At 35.9% G+C, this 21,557-nt stretch overlaps 1 protein-coding gene across 1 annotated transcript in view; it reads left to right on the forward strand.

Annotated features, from left to right (window-relative positions):
• The first annotated feature begins 2,885 nt into the window (after positions 1–2,885).
• Positions 2,886–21,557, forward strand: part of sh2d4b.L (SH2 domain containing 4B L homeolog) — an 82,520-nt gene continuing 63,848 nt past the window's right edge. The window contains exon 1 of the mRNA XM_041569028.1: positions 2,886–3,486. Coding sequence (XP_041424962.1) covers positions 3,261–3,486 — 226 coding nt within the window. The 5' untranslated portion in view covers positions 2,886–3,260. The remainder of the gene's footprint in view (positions 3,487–21,557) is intronic.

Raw genomic sequence — 21,557 nt, forward strand, 5'->3', positions numbered from 1 at the left:
GAAGGCTGAGTGCTGAGTAAAGAGGGTAGAGGTCTGAGCAGGGAGGGTGGAGGACTGAGGGCGGAGGACTGAGGGTGGAAGAAGGAGGGCTGAGGGCAGAGTTCGTAATGGCTGAGGGTAGAGGACGGAGGTATCACTGCAGATTTGGAGGATGAATGACAGTAAAAGCACACGATGCGTCATTCCTAAGCTGTAGGACATCGCATGGAGGACAGGTATTTCGCCGGAGGATGTCCTAAAATGTGTTCCGTAATATTAGGGGTTTCTGTGTTATATGTGTTTTGACTTGCTGTTCGTAAGTTTAGAAACATGTTTTAGTCCAAAACCCATAAATACTTTTTTATAAATGATTTCACACTCGGTAGTTTTCTTGAACTGATCAATTTAAGCTATTATTCTTTGCAGCCCCTGGGCTTGGACATGATGAGAAAAAACACGAAAACATTAAACCAGTTGTCATCCAAGGGTAATTTGATTTTAGCAGGCATAAAATATTTCTTTTTTGGTGCAACTTTATTAATTTTTTCCATGAGCATTTAGAGGGAGGAAATGGTAAAAAATAGTTAATAAAGACATTCTGACATTTAAGTAACATAGACTTCAACATAGTACTGTTCAGTTGCCAAAAAATATGAACTTGAGATTATGTCATTAAAGTATACTTTCTTAGATTTCATGCAGCATGACATGGGTCATTTCAACTAAATCAAATTAATGGATGTTCAGGAAACTCTACAACCTCATGTCTTCATAGGACTGCCAGCTTTTTAAGAATATCAATTGCTGATGACAGGTGTTGTTCACTTTTGAGTTAACTTTTAGTATGATGTAGAGGGTGACATTCTGAGACAATTTGCTTTTATTTGTTTTTATTTCAGTTATTTAGCTTTTTATTCATCAGCTCTCCAGTTTGCAATTTCAGCAATCTGGTTGCTAAGGTCAAAATTACCCTAGCAACCATGCTCTGATTTGAGAGAAATAGGAGAGGGCTTGAAAAGAAAGATGAGAAATCAAAAGTAGCAATAACAATGAGGGGGTTATTTACTAAAATCCAAATTTATCGGAAGCTCGACCAAACTCCCATCCACGATTTTGCTTTATTTATCATTAAAATAACTCGAATAAATTGGATTGCGGAAAAACTCAATAAATTAAGCAAAAACCCAAGTTGTAAATTTTTTTCAGTCATTTCTCCCTAATTGCTAAATTTCTGGGTTATTGCCCCCAAAACCCAGAATTTTTTAGATTATCAGGCTAAACACAGTATCCCAGATAGGGACATCTGCCATTGACTTATACATGACTTTGAAAGGTTTGAGATGCTGGGTTTTCGGACTCAGGCTTTTTGCATATACATTTTAAAAAATTCAAGGGTTTTTTTTCCACGAAAAGCCCAACCAAAAAAATATGAGCTTTAGTAAATAACCCCCCCTCCGAAGGTGTTGCCTTACAGAATATCTGTTTTTAAGATGGGGTCAGTGACCATTTTAAAGCTGAAAAGAGACAGAATAAAAAGGCAAATAAGTAAAAAAAAACTATAAAAAATAAGTAATGAAGACTAATTGAAAAGTTGCTTAGAATCAGACATTCTATATCATACTAAAACGTAACGCAAAGGTGAACTACCCCTTTAAGCAGTGATGACTACTGTTATTCCTTTACTTTGTATGGATCGTGCTACAGTAACACTACATAACAATGCTTCTGTAGTGATTTGTGCCCAAAGCAGTATGTAGACATACATGAGACAGAAGCTTTTAAAAGCATGTTGCAATTATTGTTCCAAATATTCCAAGCTTCACTTGTTTTGAATAAACTTCTAACTGAAAAAGTAGCTTTAAAAACATGCCAATCACTACAAAAAAATTCCAGTATGAAACACAAAAGTTTGTTTTTAATTGTATTAATTTTTTAGCAAAAACTATATTACATTTGCACAAAGGAGAAATTGTTTGCACAAAGCATTACATTTGTGTTATCAGCTTTTTCCAAACATGTCATCCACTTCTCACTAGGGAGAGGCTTATTACTACAGTCAGTTATCCCTTAGTCCAGAGCAACAGAGAGAAACACCAACTGCAATACAGGAATAATTTATGAGTTCCTTATGGGGTAATCTCTAAACCACTGAAACAATGTAGTAGGATCCTATCCCTTTGTTCTTTCTATACATTTACAGAACACTAGCATTGTGTTGCAGAATGGGCCCCACCTTTCCACTAAGTGGCCACAATGAAACCCTGATCTGTCTTACATTGGCTTCCTTTTACCAAGAAGGTAGAAGGTAAAGAGAAAAAATCTACACATGATGTACTAGCTATATTTATTCGATGAAAATCCTTAGTGATAACAATTGAGAGCCACTATGCTAACCCCAGGGGTTATATATATATATATATATATATATATATATATATATATATATATATATATATATATATATATATTCTAAGAAATAACAGGCAGGTAAGGAATAATTTAAAGAATGTTGTGATGCAGGCTTTTACAGGGAGTTCACTTTTGTAATATACAATACAGATTAATGACACTTCAAGAGATGTTGCAGATGGAAAAACTGTTTCTGATAAGCTGAAACTGCAATGCCTGTAATTGCAGTTTTCAACAGAATCCAGTGGTACAAATCTTTAGGAAAAAGAAGTATTACCATGGAAATGTCAGTGGTTAAAGATATTGAGTATCAAAAGGTTAAAATATGCATATTTCCTGTCTTTAATTCCAGTAGCACAATAGTTAAGCACTAAAGAGTGAAATCCCATACTGCACAGCCTAGCAAAAACCTGCTCATTGATGTAATCAGATGGCATTCACAACAAAACCGAGCCTTCCTGTCTGTCACCAGAGATCTGTTACCAAAGAACAAACAGCCATGACATGGATATTACTGGTGTAGTTGTTACTTTTAACCATGACATCACTGAAAACATTGTTACCTTGTGCTCCCATTGCTACAAAGGCAGAAACACACGAACAATAACAAAAAGTACCGTAGTCAACATGATTATGTGTTGTGTCCATTACAAGCTTTGCGGTTTTTAAAGTTACTGGATCTGTTTTGTTTTTCAGAATTGTATTCATTTTTTATTCGTTTTCTTTTGTGCTCAATTTGTTTTTGGCATTTTACAACTAATATGGCTATTTATAGCATTTTAGTTGAAAATTAGGAGGAGAGTATGAGGCTGACATTGAGGTGGGAATTATTTTGACATCTGCAGGAAAGTGTTCACAGTGTTGGAATCAAAATGTTACAACAGATTCTTCGGGACATGTACATAGATCCAGATCTTTTGGCTGAACTGAACGATGAGCAGAAGCAGATTCTTTTTTACAAGATGAGGGAGGAACAGATCAGACGATGGACAGAATGGGATACAAATCTGGACAAAGAAGAGTCCAAGATGAAAATTAAAGCCAAGTTTCAGCATAGTAAGTGTTTTATATGTCTATTCTATTTGTTTAAATCCCAAAGCCATGCTTTCTACACTTTTAACTAATTAACAGTGATTTTATAAACAACGTATAACAGAATGAGGGCTTATATGTATATTTAATCAGTTTACCTCCAAAAAAATTAATTGGATTCACATTTGACCAGTTAATATTCCCTTGGGGCCTACTTTTAAGAATAATGTTTTTGACCTCCTCCACCAAAATGGCATATAATAAATTACATTGTTTATATGCAAGATGCAGTGGTGTACAATAAAACCTGTCTACTCATTGAAACCTTTTTTTATAAGGAAATATGCTGTGGTTTGGCAGAGACATTCATGTTTGTATCTGTTGTTAAAGTAACAGAGGTTGAAACAATCAATATCACTATTAGATTATTCTTCCATCACTGTCCTTGAAGAAACATAAAATGATAAGTTACTTACTGTGTAAGCAGAATGGAAAAGGAAAATAGGTATACAGCATACAAATCATTTAGGAAATATTTCCATTAAAGTGCTTATAAAATGTATATTGATTCCTATAACTTGTTTTTGTAATAGTATACAGTCAATTTATTTTTAAATATACACAAATATATATACTCACTAAACTGTCCTTGAAGAAACACAAATTGATAAATTACTTATTGTGTAAGCAGAATGGAAAAGAAAAATAGGTATACAGCATACAAATCGTTTAGGAAATATTACCATTAAAATGCTTATAAATTGTATATTGATTCCTATAACTTGTTTTTGTTATAGTATATAGTCAATATAATTTTAAATATACACAAATATATATACTCACTAAACAGTCTGAAAAATGCATAAATGTTCATTGCTTAGGGCACATGCATACAATATTTAATAAGGATTCAATATGTTCATAAGAAAATATTTACCCAAAGTATATTTTAATTAGTACTTGAGGTGTTGAGAAAAGATCACGATTCAGCACATGGACAGCAGCTATTTTACTCTGCCCAAGAAAAAGTTATTACTGCGGGAATGTGTTTAGGAAAGCAGTAGAAAATACATAATTCCATTTGGGAAAAGTAATTTTAATTACCTTGGTGGTGCTTTGGCAACCAAGCTTCAGAAACACAATGAACCATTAATTGAAATTGTAGTAAAGTGCAATCTATTTCAAAAGATAGAAAAAAGAAAGAATGATAGAAACAGATAGAAACAGCAATTAGGTGTTTGAAATGTCAGTAAAACAATCTTTTCTTATCCCTTTACAGTCCTCTTGCTGCTGCTTTGGATTAGTCGTTGATTGCATTTCTCATAGACTTTTTGTGAATCTTTTCTTTTTTCTTGCCCATTATCCTAACAGGCAAACTGCATTTCACAATCAACCCCACATAACCGTCCAATTTTCTGACAATGAGATTTTGCTTCTAATAGGGTTCATGAGCTTCACTTCTGAGAATGAAAATGTGGCAATCAAATCAACAGCTTACAATATCATTGTTTTCAATAGCTCGTCCAGTCTTGCAGCGACATGATTGGAAAATTGGACACAGACATGCTAAAGGGATTTTCTAAAGGCCATTTTCTTAGACTAAGAAAGGCAAGGATAACATATTCAAATCAAATCAGCATGAGAGGGGCTAATGTAGGTCTAAAATGATGTTCTTTGGATTCTGCACCAAACATTTTATTAATAAAAATGTTGCATGAACGGTTTGCTACAGAATTTTAAAATACAATGAAAATAAGAACACGTGATAGGCCATTAAAATAAAGAGCAAATTGAGTCTCCTCTCCTATGTTCTAGTTATAGTTTTCATTCTAACTATTGTAAATTAGATGAGAAAATACAGTCAAATGTCTGTATCAGAAGGAAGTGTTAGTGGATTACGTGTTTCATCAAGCACCAATATTCTTACATGGCATTTGGCCCTTTTGGCTAAAATATAATTGCAATATGGGTACAAGCAGTGAACAGCTGCATTATCATCCAGCCATTGGTGCATCAGTTTCCTGCTTTGGCTGTGCAAAAACCATTCTATTTGGTTTTAACTGCCATATACAGAGAACCTGTTCAAAATGGTTTAACGATTTAGAAGTATGTAAAAAAAGCTGAATTTAATTGTCAAAAAGAATGTCCAGACATAACACACATCTGCTTCATTTACATCTTGGCTATTATATTGATGGTTATAACACTGTACTGTAGGGAGGTTCAGTGCATACTGGGACAATTTGGAGTTGTGCTTCATTGCCTTAGTACAAAGTAAAAAGAAACTCTGCCAGTAAATGCTTTCATGAAGATCTGACTGTCTCAGTCCTTGTGCTAAAGCAGACATCCTCTTGAGACAAAACCTTTTTTAGCTTTTCCTTTAAGGACATGTCCTATGTAAGGATGTGTGTCCACTCTGATGTCATTAACAAGTCAGTGAGACATATTTGTTTGGCAGTGAATGTTTATGTTGTCATGAGCTATTTTTTTTATAGTAAACCATTATAATATTAATAGCAGGCCTTTTAAAGCTAAGAATGTATCACTAGTAGCTTATGTAGACTATAGGACTAATTTTCGACCGCAAGAGTAGTTGCGATCCACGCACTTTCCCCACAGTCAGTTGCATTTAACACCACTTTCATTAAAGGTATTTACACTTGCACTTCCCTATAGCTGTGTTCGGTGCCACTAAATTCTTCCTGCCTGTGGTTCTTAATTGAGTGCTGGTATGCCTTTTGATGCTAGGGAACCGTACAGTTACCACCACCTCCAGGGTTCTCTCAGTGCCCTGCATCAATCGCTGCAGTTCAGTTACACCAAAGGAAAAGGGGGATATGTCACTTGCATTCTGAACATCGGATATTATGCCAGGCAGAAGTTGAAAATAGTTGTGTGGATCATATGCAGTAGGCTCACTTGGCTCAGTGCAATTGTGTCAAGAGCATTGGCCTGTTGTAACTGCAAGGTTGCTTTAATTCTGGGAAAAAAATGTTGTATTGTAGCAAAAAAAACATGGCGACTGTGCTCAAAATTGCACTTTGCTCACTGCTGCTATATTATTTACTATACATCAGGGAATATGTATTAATCACTTGTCTAGAAAACATCACATAAGCTGGGATTGGATTTCCACATGAAGTGACTACTTAACTGTATCAGTAAACTAACCCAACACACTTTTCATTTTTAACTGGGATTTTTATACGTTTGGAAAGTCAAATGAACCACCAATTGGAGAGGGCCTGTTTAAGGCAATTGAAAAAGTGAATACAAAAAATGTCATACGAAACATATGAAGGCATGTAGTTAAACCAACTGGAATGCTAGTATTAGTACAGACAGACTTTTAGCTAGGTATTTTCATATGACTTCCAGAGAGTGCAAGTGCTTTTACTAGAATAGTTAGACTTGTAGAAAGGTCACACCAATCAGAGGATGCCTGACTAAGGCATGTTCAAAGAGATACATGTAGAAAATATCAACAAAACAAAGAAATAACATTTTACAGAAGGAATATTTACCTGGTAGGTATCCTGATGCTAATCTCAACCTCAGCTGCATATATTTCCTGTTGATTATAATTGTCCCATTACCTGGAAAAGTAAGGCATGAAGAGGATACAAAATGTTCTCTTTTTTTAAATTGATATTTTACCATGGTTCAAAGGGGGAATGTGCCAAGAAGCGCAAAAAAAGGTAAGAATAGTTTACTCTTTTTTGTTTCATTGCTCAATTATTTAAGCCTTAGCAACTGATTGCTTCCAAACTGCTTTCCACCAGGCCCTGTCACCACATCAATCTGGCTTACTTACTATAGCAGATAACTAACAATAGAAAATAAAGGTTTGTGTCTCCCAGTGACCAATGGACTTCCTTAAGTTTCTCATAGAAAAGTACAATTTACAGCCCCGCAGCATCCTGCAATAGGATTATCCACTCTTGCAGTTATGCACAAGAAAGCCCCCTCTAAATGGTGTGCTGGGCTGTTCTATTGTACTTTTCTATGTGCATGCAATGTGCACCTGTTATATTTCTTATGCTTCATGTTCCTGGCTCACTCAAAACCCTCTTAATCGTATAGTTCCCCCAGCTGGTCCATTCAGTCCTATCTCCTTTAATGGTTTTACTTGCTCAATGTACACAAGTTCTATACAAGCAAACTTGTTTTAATTCCACCTTTGCCCCCCCCCAACTACTAGATCGACAGTCCTTACTGGTATGTCCCTGAATCATGCCAGTAGAGTATATAGATGAGATGTAAATTTTAAGCTCACATAATTTTAGGTAGTAACCTTTAGCTGTAGACTAAAAGGTAGATGAAAATACTTGATTATTATTTTTCCATAATTCAGTAAATCCATGCAAAAAGTGTCTGAATAATTATGTCATATTACTTATATGCCAATCCATAAATACATATTAAGGTATCTTAAGGACAAGGAAAAAACTTGAGTCGGAGCACCGTAGTTCCATCTTACCTTGCTTCCTTGGCTTCCCAAGCTACTCTGTCATACTTAGACGTAGATTTTTGCATGTGCAAAAGCACAAAGTAATGACATTTTATGTGGGAATCTAAAGCTTTCAGCATTCTGGCAGTGGAGTGATTTCTATACAAAGCCTACCTCAACACAACATTAACAAGGGCAAGTAGTTGCTGAAGCTTTTATGAATACCATGCCACTTCACTAAGGGGCAGATTTATCAAGGGTCGAATTTTGAAGTAATGGGAGTTTTTTTGAACCCCCATAACTTCGAAATTCGAATAAAAAAAGACCAACCGAAATTTATTAAAAAAATTTACATTTTTTTCTGCGGATGAATAGGCTGTATTAGAATCGTTCAAATTGAAGTAAGATCGTATTCGATTGAATTCAATTCGAAGTATTTTCAAAAAAACCTTTGATTTTTCAAAGACCAAAGACTCCAGATAGGTTCTAGGAGGTCCCCTATAGGCTAAAACAGCAATTCGGCAGGTTTTAGATGGCGAATGGTGGAAGTCAAAGTTTTGAAGAGACAGTACATGATAAATTTCGATATCCGAATTTTGTAATTTTTTTCAAATTTGATTTGAATTTGGACTGTTCCCTAGTTGGAGTACACAAAAATAGCTTGAAATTCAATTTTTTTTACTTAGAATTTTCACTTTGACCCTTGATAAATCTGCCTCTAGATGTTGTAATAACAAACATGCTTGGAGGAATATGTAGTTGGCTTATGTACTGTGTTTACATTTCAGTTCTCTGATGCAGAATGACACATTAGCCTAAGGAGAACATACAATGGAGGGATTTCAATGACATCTCTGGTTCAATCGTTTTATACATCTACTAGCAAAGCAGCCATTACTGTATGACACTATGTGCCATTGAAGTGTTGTTATGCCCATGGTACAATATCTCTCCTCCTGCCTCTTCAATGTTTTCAATATATATTAAATTTAGTCATCATATACTGTTAATTCACGTGTGATTCAGTCTTAAATATTTGCACCCCTTTTTAGAGTTTCTTAGTGCTTCAGACATTCAGAATCATTGCCACAATATGCCATTAACACCATTACAAACATTACAGACAACAGGAAAGGGTACTTGTAATATATAATAGTTTTCTGCCTGTCATTTAAACATGGGTTTCCTCATGTGTGGTAATGCTGACTCTTCTTAAAGGAGAAGGAAAGGCATCATGCACTTGGGGTGCCAAATGTTAGGCACCCGCAAGTGATTGTATTGACTTACCTGAAACCCTGGGCCGGTGCTCCTATCACCTGGATTTCTACCAGTGAGCACAACAGATCGATCCTCTTCCGGCTTCTTCTTGCTTTAAATTTCCCGGGGCAAACGCATGCGCAGTTGAATGAAATAGCCGACTTTATAGTTTGGCTTTTCGTTGTATTGCACATGCGCAGCCACGCAAAGAAAGCAGAAGACGGAAGAGAAGCACTCCGTGGTGCTCACTGGTGAGTATTGAATGAACTGCACAGCACAAAACAAACGTGACATGACATGCCTCTTATCCCTACTGTGGCTGGATTGCTCTCCCCCGATTTACAACACAAAAAAATACTGCCCTATGTGTGCTTCCTTCACTTTTCTCTTTTAGATATTTTATAGCACTGACCAATTTTGTATGAGGGTTGGACTCAAGGAAGCAGCGGGGATACTTAGGGGGTTATTTATCAAGGTCCGAATTTATATCCGTATTGCTAATATCCAACTCCGAGCAACTCTGAATTCCCGAATGGACCTTATTTATGACGAAATAAAGCCTGAAAAAATAGGGTCGGGCAAAACTTCGGAGCTTTCCACAAAAACTCTGAATTGTTCTGAGTTTTCAGAGTTTTTGGCGCCAAAACGCCAAAATCATTGGATATCGCTACAGAAATCAGCGCAGATACCTTCCCCATTGACTTATACAGGAACTCGAGAGCTTTTAGATGCCGGGGTTTCGGATTCAGAGTTTTTAGACCATCGGATTTTGATAAATATCGCAAAATTCATAGTTTTTTTTTTCGCTTGAAAAATTACGAATTATTCGAGGTTCGGATATTCGAAGCTTGATAAATAACCCCCTTAATGTCTCAATCTTTTCTTTCCACTCTCTGCCTAAGTGGCAGTGCAGCCACTCATGATAGCAAACAGAGGTAATAAGCCAAGACAGTAAACAAACACTAGTATAAACATTCATATAACCCCTTATGAACAGGGCCCACTTTAACTCCTGGGTCTGTTATATTTGTATATTATCTGTAAATTTCATGTATATAAACTTCTGTTGTATAGCTACAGTAGAAGCAATATGTTGGAGAGTTAAAAGTGATGGTCAACAATAACACTATTTTATTTTCCAAAAATCAACATGAACTTGGCTGACAATGTTAAGTACAACACTTTTCACATACTGTACATTATGACAGTTATGCCTGACTTGATGTGCACCAGGCGTTCTCTGTGAAGTTATTAGAGTGTGCTCTGCTTCACCTTGTTCCTGTGACTTGATTTGAAGCCACAAATGTTTTGTTTATAGCCGTCCAAGAGCCACATTACTCTGTTCTTAGTTTTCTAGTGGTTATACTTAGCCCTTTCTTAATATGTAGGGTCTTTATTTATTTTCCAGATGGGGACTCCCTTGCGAGTTTTTTCTAACCCATGTTTCTAGAGACTTTCATACCTTCTTGAAACACATACTTCTTGTTTGCTATTGCATTTTTTCTTTTGCCAGATAAGCCGGTTGTAGTCTTATATTTGCAAGTATATCACTCCATTGTTCTTAGTAAACCATTATGGCAACTTTTCATCCTCTCAAAATAAAAAAAATTTGTAGAAAAAAAATCTGTGAAAATAATTTTAAATAATCAGCATTTCAGTATTTGTTTTGTGCTTCTTTAGACAATGCTGATATTGGTGGCTTTATTCTAGCTCATTTAGTAGGGGGACAATAATACACCACAACATATTTTATGGAATGTATATTATGGATATGGTTGCTTGAAGAGGTTAATTGCAGAAGAATAGATGAGTAATCAATTCATTAATTATGTGCAGTATGTCATGATTATTTTTTTAATGAAAATAAGTATTTAGCTGTTACACATTTGGACTGGTTAATTTTATCCATATTAATTGTTACTTGACAAGAAAACAACTACTATCAATAATGAACATGCTATTCACTTGTTTAAATTAAACAAATAGAACAAGGCTACTAAGTAACAAAGCAAGATCCTGACACTACTACGGATGGAACAGATGTACAGCGGAGGTGCACATTAATCCTTTGATGGTTCTCTAGACACATGTTGTATGAGGATCTAATTTCTCTCATTTGAGAACTAACAAGATGCTCAATACCTGGTTTAGTAGCCAGATAACTCTGAAGGTAAATCCATCAAGCAAGGAGTGGAGGCTTATTGTTTCATTTGCTTAATGATGGAAGCTGATCTTTCAGCTTTAGTCAATGAAACCATGAGCAGAACTTCTAATCTAGTGAAAGGGTTGATCCATAATTGGAATATTCATCAATATTAATGTGTGAGAGACCTCTTCGAATAAAGAGATTGTCATGATAGCAACGTAATTTATTTATTTGTGTTTTTTTGGCACATACTTTTTTCTATCCGAAGTCAATTAGTTACAATAACAAAATACTTCCTTGTGTTTATTATTATTGATAATAATAATTTTTCTTCAGGTTAAGACACAGCAGAATCTTTGCATGTATAAAATAATTTTATTTGCTAGATACATAGCCAGCACACTTTGTGCTTACGCTCAGTTTTTCCTTCCACTCAATCTATATTAATAGGATTCAGGGACTGTCCAACTAAGGCACCAATAATCCACACATGGACTGTGACTTTGCATTCAGTTTAGAATGCTATATTTCTAATTTGAGGATTAGTAACTTAGTTACAGTATGAAGCATTTTAAATATTATTACTTTATGCCAAAATATTGGCTGGTTATGATATATTTGTCTCTATATGAGTAGAAGGACTTTGACATTACATTTATCATCTTGTTTCTTGGATTTACAATGCCCAATTGGTGTCTAACAATTATCTGATACAAATAAATATGGAAACATGGTAATGCAAGGTTTATAGGCAATAATTCCTTGTATTTAACTTACTTATGTATAATATATCATGGTGTCCTGAGTTCATAAGTAGGATGTCTGGAATGTCTGATCAGATGTTTCGGCATAAGTTTATCACCTTGTGATACCAGTGTTGTTTGTGTAAATAGATTGGCTGTGCAAAATAAAGAATATATGTTTACTATAGTAACTAAGCCAAAAAATGTAACCTATAAAGGCTGGAGTGAGCAGATGTCTTAACATAATAGCCAGAACTCTAGCCAAGTCAGTAACCAATCAGTGACTTGAAGTGACTGTTTAAAAGCAAACATCTTATTTGTTACTATGGGTTACTGCACTCGGACAAACATTGTGCCCTTTATTACATATGGGGGTTCATTTTTAATCAGTCTTTCCGTTTGTCAGTAACAGTGTGCATTCCTTTCCCTTGTTTTAAGAAAACAGGCATGGGGTCTGTCATCCAGAAGAGTCTTGTACTTAAAGGGATGGTTTAACTTAGCTTTTAGTATATTATAGTATATTATATAATAACCAATTCTAAGCACTTTTTCATTTGGTCTTTATTATCTTTTTAAAGTCTTTAATTATTTGCCTTCTTCTTCTGACTCTTTTCAGCTTCCAAATGGGAGCCACTGACCCAATCTAAAAAGATGCTCTGTAAGGCTACAAATGTATTGTTATTGCTACTCTCTACCATTAATGTTTCTATTCAGGCCCTCTCCTGTTCATATTCCAGTCTTTTATTCAAATCAATGCATAGTTGCCAGGGTAATTTGAACACTAGCAACCAGATTGCACACATTGAAAACTGGAGAGGCACTGAATAAAAACCTAAATAATTCAAAAACCAGAAATAATAAAAAAACAACTGCAATTTGTCTCAGAATATCACTCCTTACATCATACCACAAACAACCCCTTTAACATCTGCCTATGTAGGACATGGGCACATGCATATGTGGAAATGATAAATGAGAATTTAAGAATATGTATCTAAAAAGAGCTATATATAAAACATTCTGGTATTATATGCACTATAGCCAGAGGGATATTATACCATCATATTCAAAGATCAAACAATGTTTTAACGCATATGTTCTCTGCATTGGTGAACATTTACAGTTATGCCCTTCTTTAGTGCATGGGATAAAAATGGAAACTGTCTTAAAAAGATTTTCTCAAATACAAAAAGCTGCTGCTGTCTTACTGTTTGACAACCAATTGTTCCTTGTTGAAGTTATTAGGTCACCAGCTTTGTTTCATCCCTGGCATGAAGGTACAGTAAGTGGTTAATCCTAATGAATCCAAAATCCAGGTTATTAAAAGTGCGATGTTTGGTATGTGACTTACTGAATGTTTTAAAGGGTTTGTCTACAAGTCACTATTTGGATATAAAAAAGAACATGATCAGCATATTCATGATCAGAGGACTATCTAATTTCCAGCATACATATGAACAGAGTGGAAATTTGCAATGGCTCCTGGAAAATAAGCATTGCAATGGAAACAAAAGGTGAATATTTAATGCAAGCAGTTGGAAGTCAGTTCAAAGAGCCATGGCCTAGAGCAATACTTATGTGGAAATATAATACAACATTGAGCTTGAAATAAGAAAAGCACTGAATCTATGAAAGATGAAAGGGTTCAGTGCATAAGTTGCTAGACATTTCTATAAAACTGTGATTAATTTTCATTCATGGTATTCTTTTTAGCATCTTTATCGTTTCTTTTCTCTGCTTTCACCTATTAAAGTAGCTGCTCCAATGTCATGTTTCTGCTTAGACAGTCTTTCAGTTAAGGTAAAGATCTAGGGTCGTGTATAGGCAGATAAATAACAGAGAAACCAAAAGAGGTGACCCATACTCAATACTCAATTTGAACCTAATATTCTAAATATAAATAAAAGAAAACATTTACATAACAGAGAAATTTAGATCTAGTTATATTTAAGGTTATAAAAAAAACAGGGTAGAATGTGGTTCAAGATACTTTTGTACTCAGAATGAGAGGCCACTTCAAAGAGGAGCCATTAATCCTTATTTTAATAAACCCCAGGGCTAATGTTTTTCCCCCTTTTAATTTGGACTAAAAATACACCTGGACTGAGTCAGCAGCTCATTGGTCCATGTATGGGGCCCTCCAATGAGCCTGCCTGGCTATCTGGCCAAAAATTGGTCGGATATTGATTGGACAGGTTTAAAAATTCCTTCACAGATGAGGACTGCATGGGCTTATTGATGCAGTTCTTGCACAGGGACCCTGCATTGCTGTCTTTCCGATCATTAAGCCCTGGAGCCAAACCTCAAGGTGGGCTTTTCTGGGAAAGATCTTTAAAGCCATCTTAAGAGTGGACTTCTGAGTTTTCAAGGTTCCTTCCACATACTGGTAGGCTAATTGGTGATGAAACTGACACCATAGGGACCTTAGATTGTAATACTGGGGCAGGGACTGATATTAATGATGAGCAGTTTCTCTAAAATGCTGCACCTCAATGCTATCTAAAGAACAAATTAAATAAACAAATAAATCCATTTTATTCACAACACTTCCATAGTTATTTGGGTTGTATAATCTCATACTGAGCAGGAAGAGTGATTTTGATTTTAGATTTAACAGGGGGCATTGCAAGTACAGGTATGGGAACTATTATCCAGAATGCTCGGGACCTTGTGAATTCTGTATAAGGGGTCTTTCTGTAATTTGGATCACCATACCATAAGTCTACTAAAAAAAATAGTAGGATTGTTTTGTCTCAAGTAAGGATTATTAATATTTTAGGATAAAGTACAAGCTACTGTTTTATTATTTATTTATTTATTTTTACAGAAAAAAAGAAATCATTTTAAAAAATTGGAATAGTCTGATTAAAATGAAGTCTATGGGAAATGGCCTTCCCAGTAATTAGGAGCTTTCTGCATATTTCTGGATAATGGATCCCATACCTGTATTATAATCAACACATTTATTATTATTGGGGACAATGGAGCATAAACCCACTACAGGAAAACAATAAATTGCTTCTTATGGTGCATTCAATTCATACCTGCTGCTCCTTTCCAGCTACAGTTTATGATTTACAAGTACTGGGCCCATTATCTGGGAACCCATTGTCTGAAAAACTCTGAAATAAATGTAGGGACCCTGAGTTTTAGGTATAGTAACCCAGGCAGCCCCCCTTTGTAATTGGACACCTAGGTGGTTCTTTAAGTATACCCAGGCAGCTTTGTCCACTGGAATTAACTTTAGGCAAGGGTTGGCCACTAGGTGGCAGCATGTAAAAGTATAAAGGGATATAGCACCATGTGCTCTGGGTCTTTCCTGGGAACTCGCCTCTCTGTGAGGTGTTACAGACCGACCCAGGCTTCACTTTGGTAAAAAGTTATATAGGATTAGTTAGTGATAGTAAGTTTATATCATAGTGACTCTAGGAAAGCTCAGGAGAGTTAGAGAGCAGCTGTTGCTCCAATGAGCATACCTGTGGTATGTGAACCACTAGCTCAAGGACATCAGTGGGTGAGTTGAGGACCAGGTAGGGTACCAAGACACAATACCCCAGCCTGAGAATCCCTATGAGCAACACTTAAACCTCAGGAGGGAATTACCCAGGAGTGTGGTAATTTGTATGCTGTCTATTTGCCCCTTGAGGGGGATTGTGATTTCTGCATTTGACTTTGCTGTGCCTGAAGCGAATATTTCTACTATCTTGTCCCTATTAATAAACAAGTGGGCTTTGCAAGAGTATGCCCAATAGAACAAATATCATAACACACTCACGGGTGTGCTACATAAAAAAACAAAAATTTCTTTAATTGTTTACTGATTAACTTCTCTCTTTAATAATATACCAACACTTTGTACACAATAGTTATCAGAAATCCATATTTATGGCAGAACAATGCTGGTGTTTTTGCTTTTACATTTTAGTTTGCTGTTCTGCAAATCCACATTAAGGAATGATCCCTTATACAGAAAACCCCAGATCCAAATATTTCTGGATAATACTGTAGATCTCATATCCTGCATCAGAGTGAAATATGTATCCAAGGCTGCTTTCTTGTGATTAGAGGTGATATTCATGATTATTTTTTCAATTTGTATAATTTACAACCAGAATTATATAATAAAAACATACAGTTTTCCAATTGTTTGGTGATGTTTTAGACATTACAGTAAAGGAAAAAAATAGAAAGACATATATATAAAAGCAAAAACAGCATGTACGAATGACCACAATTTCTAAAGTGTTATATTGCAGTTAATAGCATGTTACTTTAAAATAGTATTAATCATCTCAGTGCAGGCAGAGTAATCTTGGGAACTTATTGGTGTTTTGTTCACAGACCTGTAGTAGAGGGCAGTCCCTCTGCTTATGTGAATTAATTTAGTGGAATGGTATATGGGAAAACTCAGCTACATTATGATCAACATCTCTTCCCTAAATCAAACCAGAATATTAATGCCATATGCCAGCAGACACTCATTGGTGAGGTTATTGTGCTTGGAGAACTTGCTCAGTTGAAATAATTCCTACTGTCATATCACAGCAAAAAGTCACATTTTAAAGTTGCAAGAGGGCATTTACAAAGTAGAAGATAGGGATAAAAGTCAGAAATATATTTAGACTGACTATTTTAAGGTCATCTTTCTAGATTTCTAGATTATATAAACACTTGTATATTTTGTAACTCTGGCTGCCTCTCACATGCCTAATTTTTTTGTAAAGAACTTAAAATGCTTGCTGTAGGAATGTACCAAATGCTTTTCAGTTCGGGATTCGGCCAAGATTCAGCTTTTTTCAGCAGAATTCAGATTTGGCAGAATCCAAGTGCCTGGCCGAACCTAATGTGAATCCAAAAAAATCATGTAATTTCAAAAATTCCCTTAACCGCACATTGCACACGCGATTCTCGTTCCCCCTAATTTACAAATGCAAATTAGGGTTTGGATTTGATTTGGTATTCATCCAAATCTTTCACAAAGGATTCAGGATTTACTATTTAATGTTAAGGTTGCCATTTATAGTAAATATCTTTTCTTACCAAAAGATGGATTGTTGATCTACAATTCAGATCTAGAATTTCTTCTTGCCATTATCTATAACTACATTTATAGTACAAAAACTAGTGGTCATTCATGAACATTACAACACAATAAACCAAAAAATCTTTAATTTACTTCAATGTTGCTACTGCTAGCACAACAGGAGTTCCTAGAATTAAGAACAGTATTTTTGTGACAATCAATTAAGTCAGACATGCTGAAAAACTGATCTACCATACCAGAAGCCATTTAGTGTCTGTATTGGTAAATTTTGTGGATACTACTTTATGGTATTATGCTGTAATTATAGGAAAAAATACTGCATTCTTGCAAAATATTTCAAACATGACAATTTACATAAATTAATTATTTTTTCCCCTAACACATGGAATGAGCTCTACAGTATTATTACTGAGGAAAGCAAACGAGTTTAAAGAGGACACTGTAAGAAATAGCAATGCTGTATTTTAAAGATTTCTAGATAACTGGTTTATGGATAGTAAATTCTGTTATTCATATGTAGGGGACCAGACAAGCCTTCCCTCTGTTCTGCCTGTGACATCACTGAGCCTGGTTATAGGCAGGGGAGTGACTGAGTGGCTGGAAGCTCCAGAGGCCATCTGGGAAAAAGAGGAGGATACAGGAAGAGTCTGGGTTTGAAGCCAATTGCAAGAGATTACGAGAGAGAGGTTATAAAACTGCCCCTGCTGCAGCATCCAGCCAGAACCAGTTGCTGTGATACTGTCACACAAGGGAGCAGAGAAGCTGCTGTTTCATGCTGTGCAGTTTTGCTTGATAGTTTTGCATCTCAAGATGTACAGAGAAAGCCCATTATGTTCCCTGCCAAGCTGCTAGAGACTCAGGGGGTGAAAGGTGCCACTGGTGAGATTGATCCTGCTGCAGAGCTGCCTGTAATCTCCAGTGTGACTGCCTCTGAGAGCACCCCGGCGAGTGAGCCACCCAGGGGAGGATGTTGGCAAAGATACAAGCTGTGGGGCCCCACTTTGAGTACATGTCTTGTGCATTTACCTGCTACGTGGGAGTGGTCCCACGTGTCCCCAGTGTTGCATTGAGTGCATTGTGTATAAGGTTGCCCAAGTTCTTTCACTGCTGTTTTACATAAAGATATATTTGTTTCATTTGCAAACTTGTGTTTTATTTTTCTTAGTGGCACCCCCTGAGATGTGTTCCTCAGTGTTCTCTAGGTGGAGGCACTGCACTGTAAATCCCAGTTCCCACACAAAACGGACTCAGAGCCCTCAGATAATAACCAAATTAGGATTAAACATATTTTCTTATTGTGTAGAAAGAGAAATATAAACAGTAAAAATTTGTGTTGCTTCGTTAGTAAAGTTGCTTTCCCCAACTCCTGAAAAACAGCATATCCACATTACTTCTGTTTGTGAATTCTTCATGGTGTATCTGTGTTAATAATATATATGATATTAAATATGAACCACTGGTATTTTCTATAGCTTTCCTAAGCATTTAGGCATCTTGTGTAAAAAGAGCATATTATTGAGCAGTAGAAAGGCAATGCTCCTAGGTCTATGCTAATGATGAAATACATTAACATGTGCATGAAGCAAAGTCTCTGCCGGCATAGAGTGCAGTGCCAGCATTTGTATAACAGTTATAGCTCATGGGATCAGTGCACCTGTAAGACATGATGTGGAGACATTATCCTAATGAAATCTGGAATAGGGATATTACCATGTACAGTAATTTCATACAGACTGCAAATAGAAATTGTCAGCAATGCCATAATGGAGAAAAGTGTGATAAATGAGCCTGCCAGTTTGTTTGCTGATTTAGCAATTAACTGCTAGAGGATTCAGCTTTGTTATGAACTTTGACATTAATTAGACACAAATACTGTAGGCATACAAACACTGCTAAAAAACAAATAAAAAAGACATGAAAGAGACCTTTTTTGAGATGAAAGTAACATCACCTCCCTGATTTTAAAGGGTTTTCTTTGGTGAATTGCTAAAATAATATGGCGAGTGGCAGGTATTTCATGTCCTTGTCCATGGTTGTATTCTGAATAATCTTTGTATTCCTAAAATGATCTGTTCTCTGCAGATCTTTCTCCACCTTAGATACTTAAAAGCACAAAAACAGTTTTCAAAGTTCCCAAACTCACTTTTTCTGTAAGCTATTGCTCTGGCTTGCTGGCGATTGGGATTTAAAAAAAACAACAAGGGTTTTTTTCAGAGGCAGGCTTTTGATAAAAATAAGTAGTTTCCAGGTTTTAGGTGGCAAGATTTTTATTTTTTACATTCCATGCAGCAAAATGCCATAACAATCAATTGCAGAAAAAGTGAGTTTATTCATTTACTTGCATTTTTTTTATAACAGTTTGCCAAAAAAACGGATATACCAATCTTCGTAAATATGAATATTCAAGAGTAACTTAATTATATAAGAAATGGTAGATAATTGATTAATTTAATCAATTAATTAATCAAATTCTTCTTTAATTTTGGTGCTGAATGAGTTTCCAAAAAGAATGCAAATTAGCATATTTAAAATTGGAATAAGTGTAAACACGATCGGATGAACACTGGGAAATATTGGACCTTCATTCCTGACACTAAGGGGCAGATTCACTAAGCTCGAGTGAAGGATTCGAATGAAAAAAATTCGAATTTCCAAGTATTTTTTTGGTACTTCGACCATCGAATTGGTTAAATTCGTTCGAATACGAACGAAATCGAACGAAAAATCGTTCGACTATTCGACCATTCGATAGTCGAAGTACTTTCCCTTTAAAAAAAACTTCGACCCCCTACTTCGGCAGGTAAAACCTACCGAAGTCAATGTTAGCCTAAGGGGCAGATTCATTAAGGGTCGAATTTCGAAGTTAAAAATACTTCGAAATTCGACCCTCGAATTGAAATCCTTCGACTTTGAATATCGAAGTCGAAGGATTTAGCACTAAACGTTCGTTCGTTCGATCGAAGGATTTTTTGTTCGATCGAACGATTAAATCCTTCGAATCGAACGATTCGAAGGATTTTAATCCAACGATCGAAGGAAAATCCTTCGATCAAAAAAAGGTTAGCAAACCTATGGGGACCTTCCCCATAGGCTAACATTGACTTCGGTAGATTTTATCTGCCGAAGTAGGGGGTCGAAGTTTTTTTTAAAGGGAAAGTACTTCGACTATCGAATGGTCGAATAGTCGAACGATTTTTCGTTCGATTCGTTCGATTTCGTTCGTATTCGAACGAATTTAACCAATTCGATGGTCGAAGTACCCAAAAAATACTTCGAAATTCGAATTTTTTTCATTCGAATCCTTCACTCGAGCTTAGTGAATCGGCCCCTTGGTAGTATGGATTCCATCTCTGACCTGTACAATAATATTTAATAAGTGGTGGATCAGGTTAGGGCATTTTAACGGGCTGAATTATTAAAGGTTGAGTGTTGGAGGTTTTTTTTACCTCGAATGAACTGAAAACTTGCATGGTATCTTACTTAATAAAATACTCGAATAGCAAAAATCCGTTTCTGCGAGTTCAAGTTCTGCAACCCAAAAACACAAATTGATTATTTTGGCAAAAAAAATACTTGGATTGATCAAATCATTTGAGTTTTCCGGAAAAACGCCCAGAAAAAAACTTGAACATCAATCAGGCTGTTAACCTCTTCAAATAGCTCAAGTGACCTCTGCCATTGACTTCAGAACAGATTCAAGCTATTTCCATGGTCAGGGTATAATAAATATCGAATAGTCTCATTTTTTTTCAACCCGAAAATGTGAATTTGGAACAATTTTTTCATGGAAAAAACAACTTGAACCTTAATAAATCTGCCTCTAAGTATCTACAAATACTAGGGATAACATTAGGAGGAGGAGCCTGTTATGCCAGCCACATGGGCCAGAGAGGGTGGCACTGGTCATGGTAATTGCCCGAGATAGTTAGGGTGCCTGGGACCTCTGCACAATTAATAGAAAGCTTTGTAAATGTAGGGACTGGTAAGCTCAAAAGTTCTGTAAAATTCATACAGGTCAATTCTCTGGCGCAATCAAATTTTTTTATACGTTTATAGAGGGTGCATTTAAGTTACACTGCATGAGCCTTTTTATCAAATACAAAAAGCAGTCACATTATTTATAACCGAATGTGCTTAAATGAGAAAAGCTGACGTGAAAAATCTCTACCTTCAGGCCACAAAAATCCATCACTGCTTCCCTGCGTGTTGCCAAATTATCTTTTGCTTCTTGACTGATCCCTCAAAAGTGCATGTCACCTTACTATCATAGCTTTGATCCATATATTGTATTAATAATAATGAAAATTATCTAATTGCTGTTGGTTTATGCAGTGGGGCAAAACTGAACCTCTGCTTTGGTTGCTTTGTATATGATTGTGTTTTGCTTGATGTAAAAAAACATAATGCCAGAAGTGTTAATATTTATAATAATTGCTAATGCTTCATTGCAGTGAGGCTGTTGAATGCTCTCTCAGGTGATTTGATGGCAGATTCCTT

Source organism: Xenopus laevis, chromosome 7L (genome assembly GCF_017654675.1).
Source record: "Xenopus laevis strain J_2021 chromosome 7L, Xenopus_laevis_v10.1, whole genome shotgun sequence".
Classification (NCBI taxonomy): Eukaryota; Metazoa; Chordata; class Amphibia; order Anura; family Pipidae; genus Xenopus; species Xenopus laevis.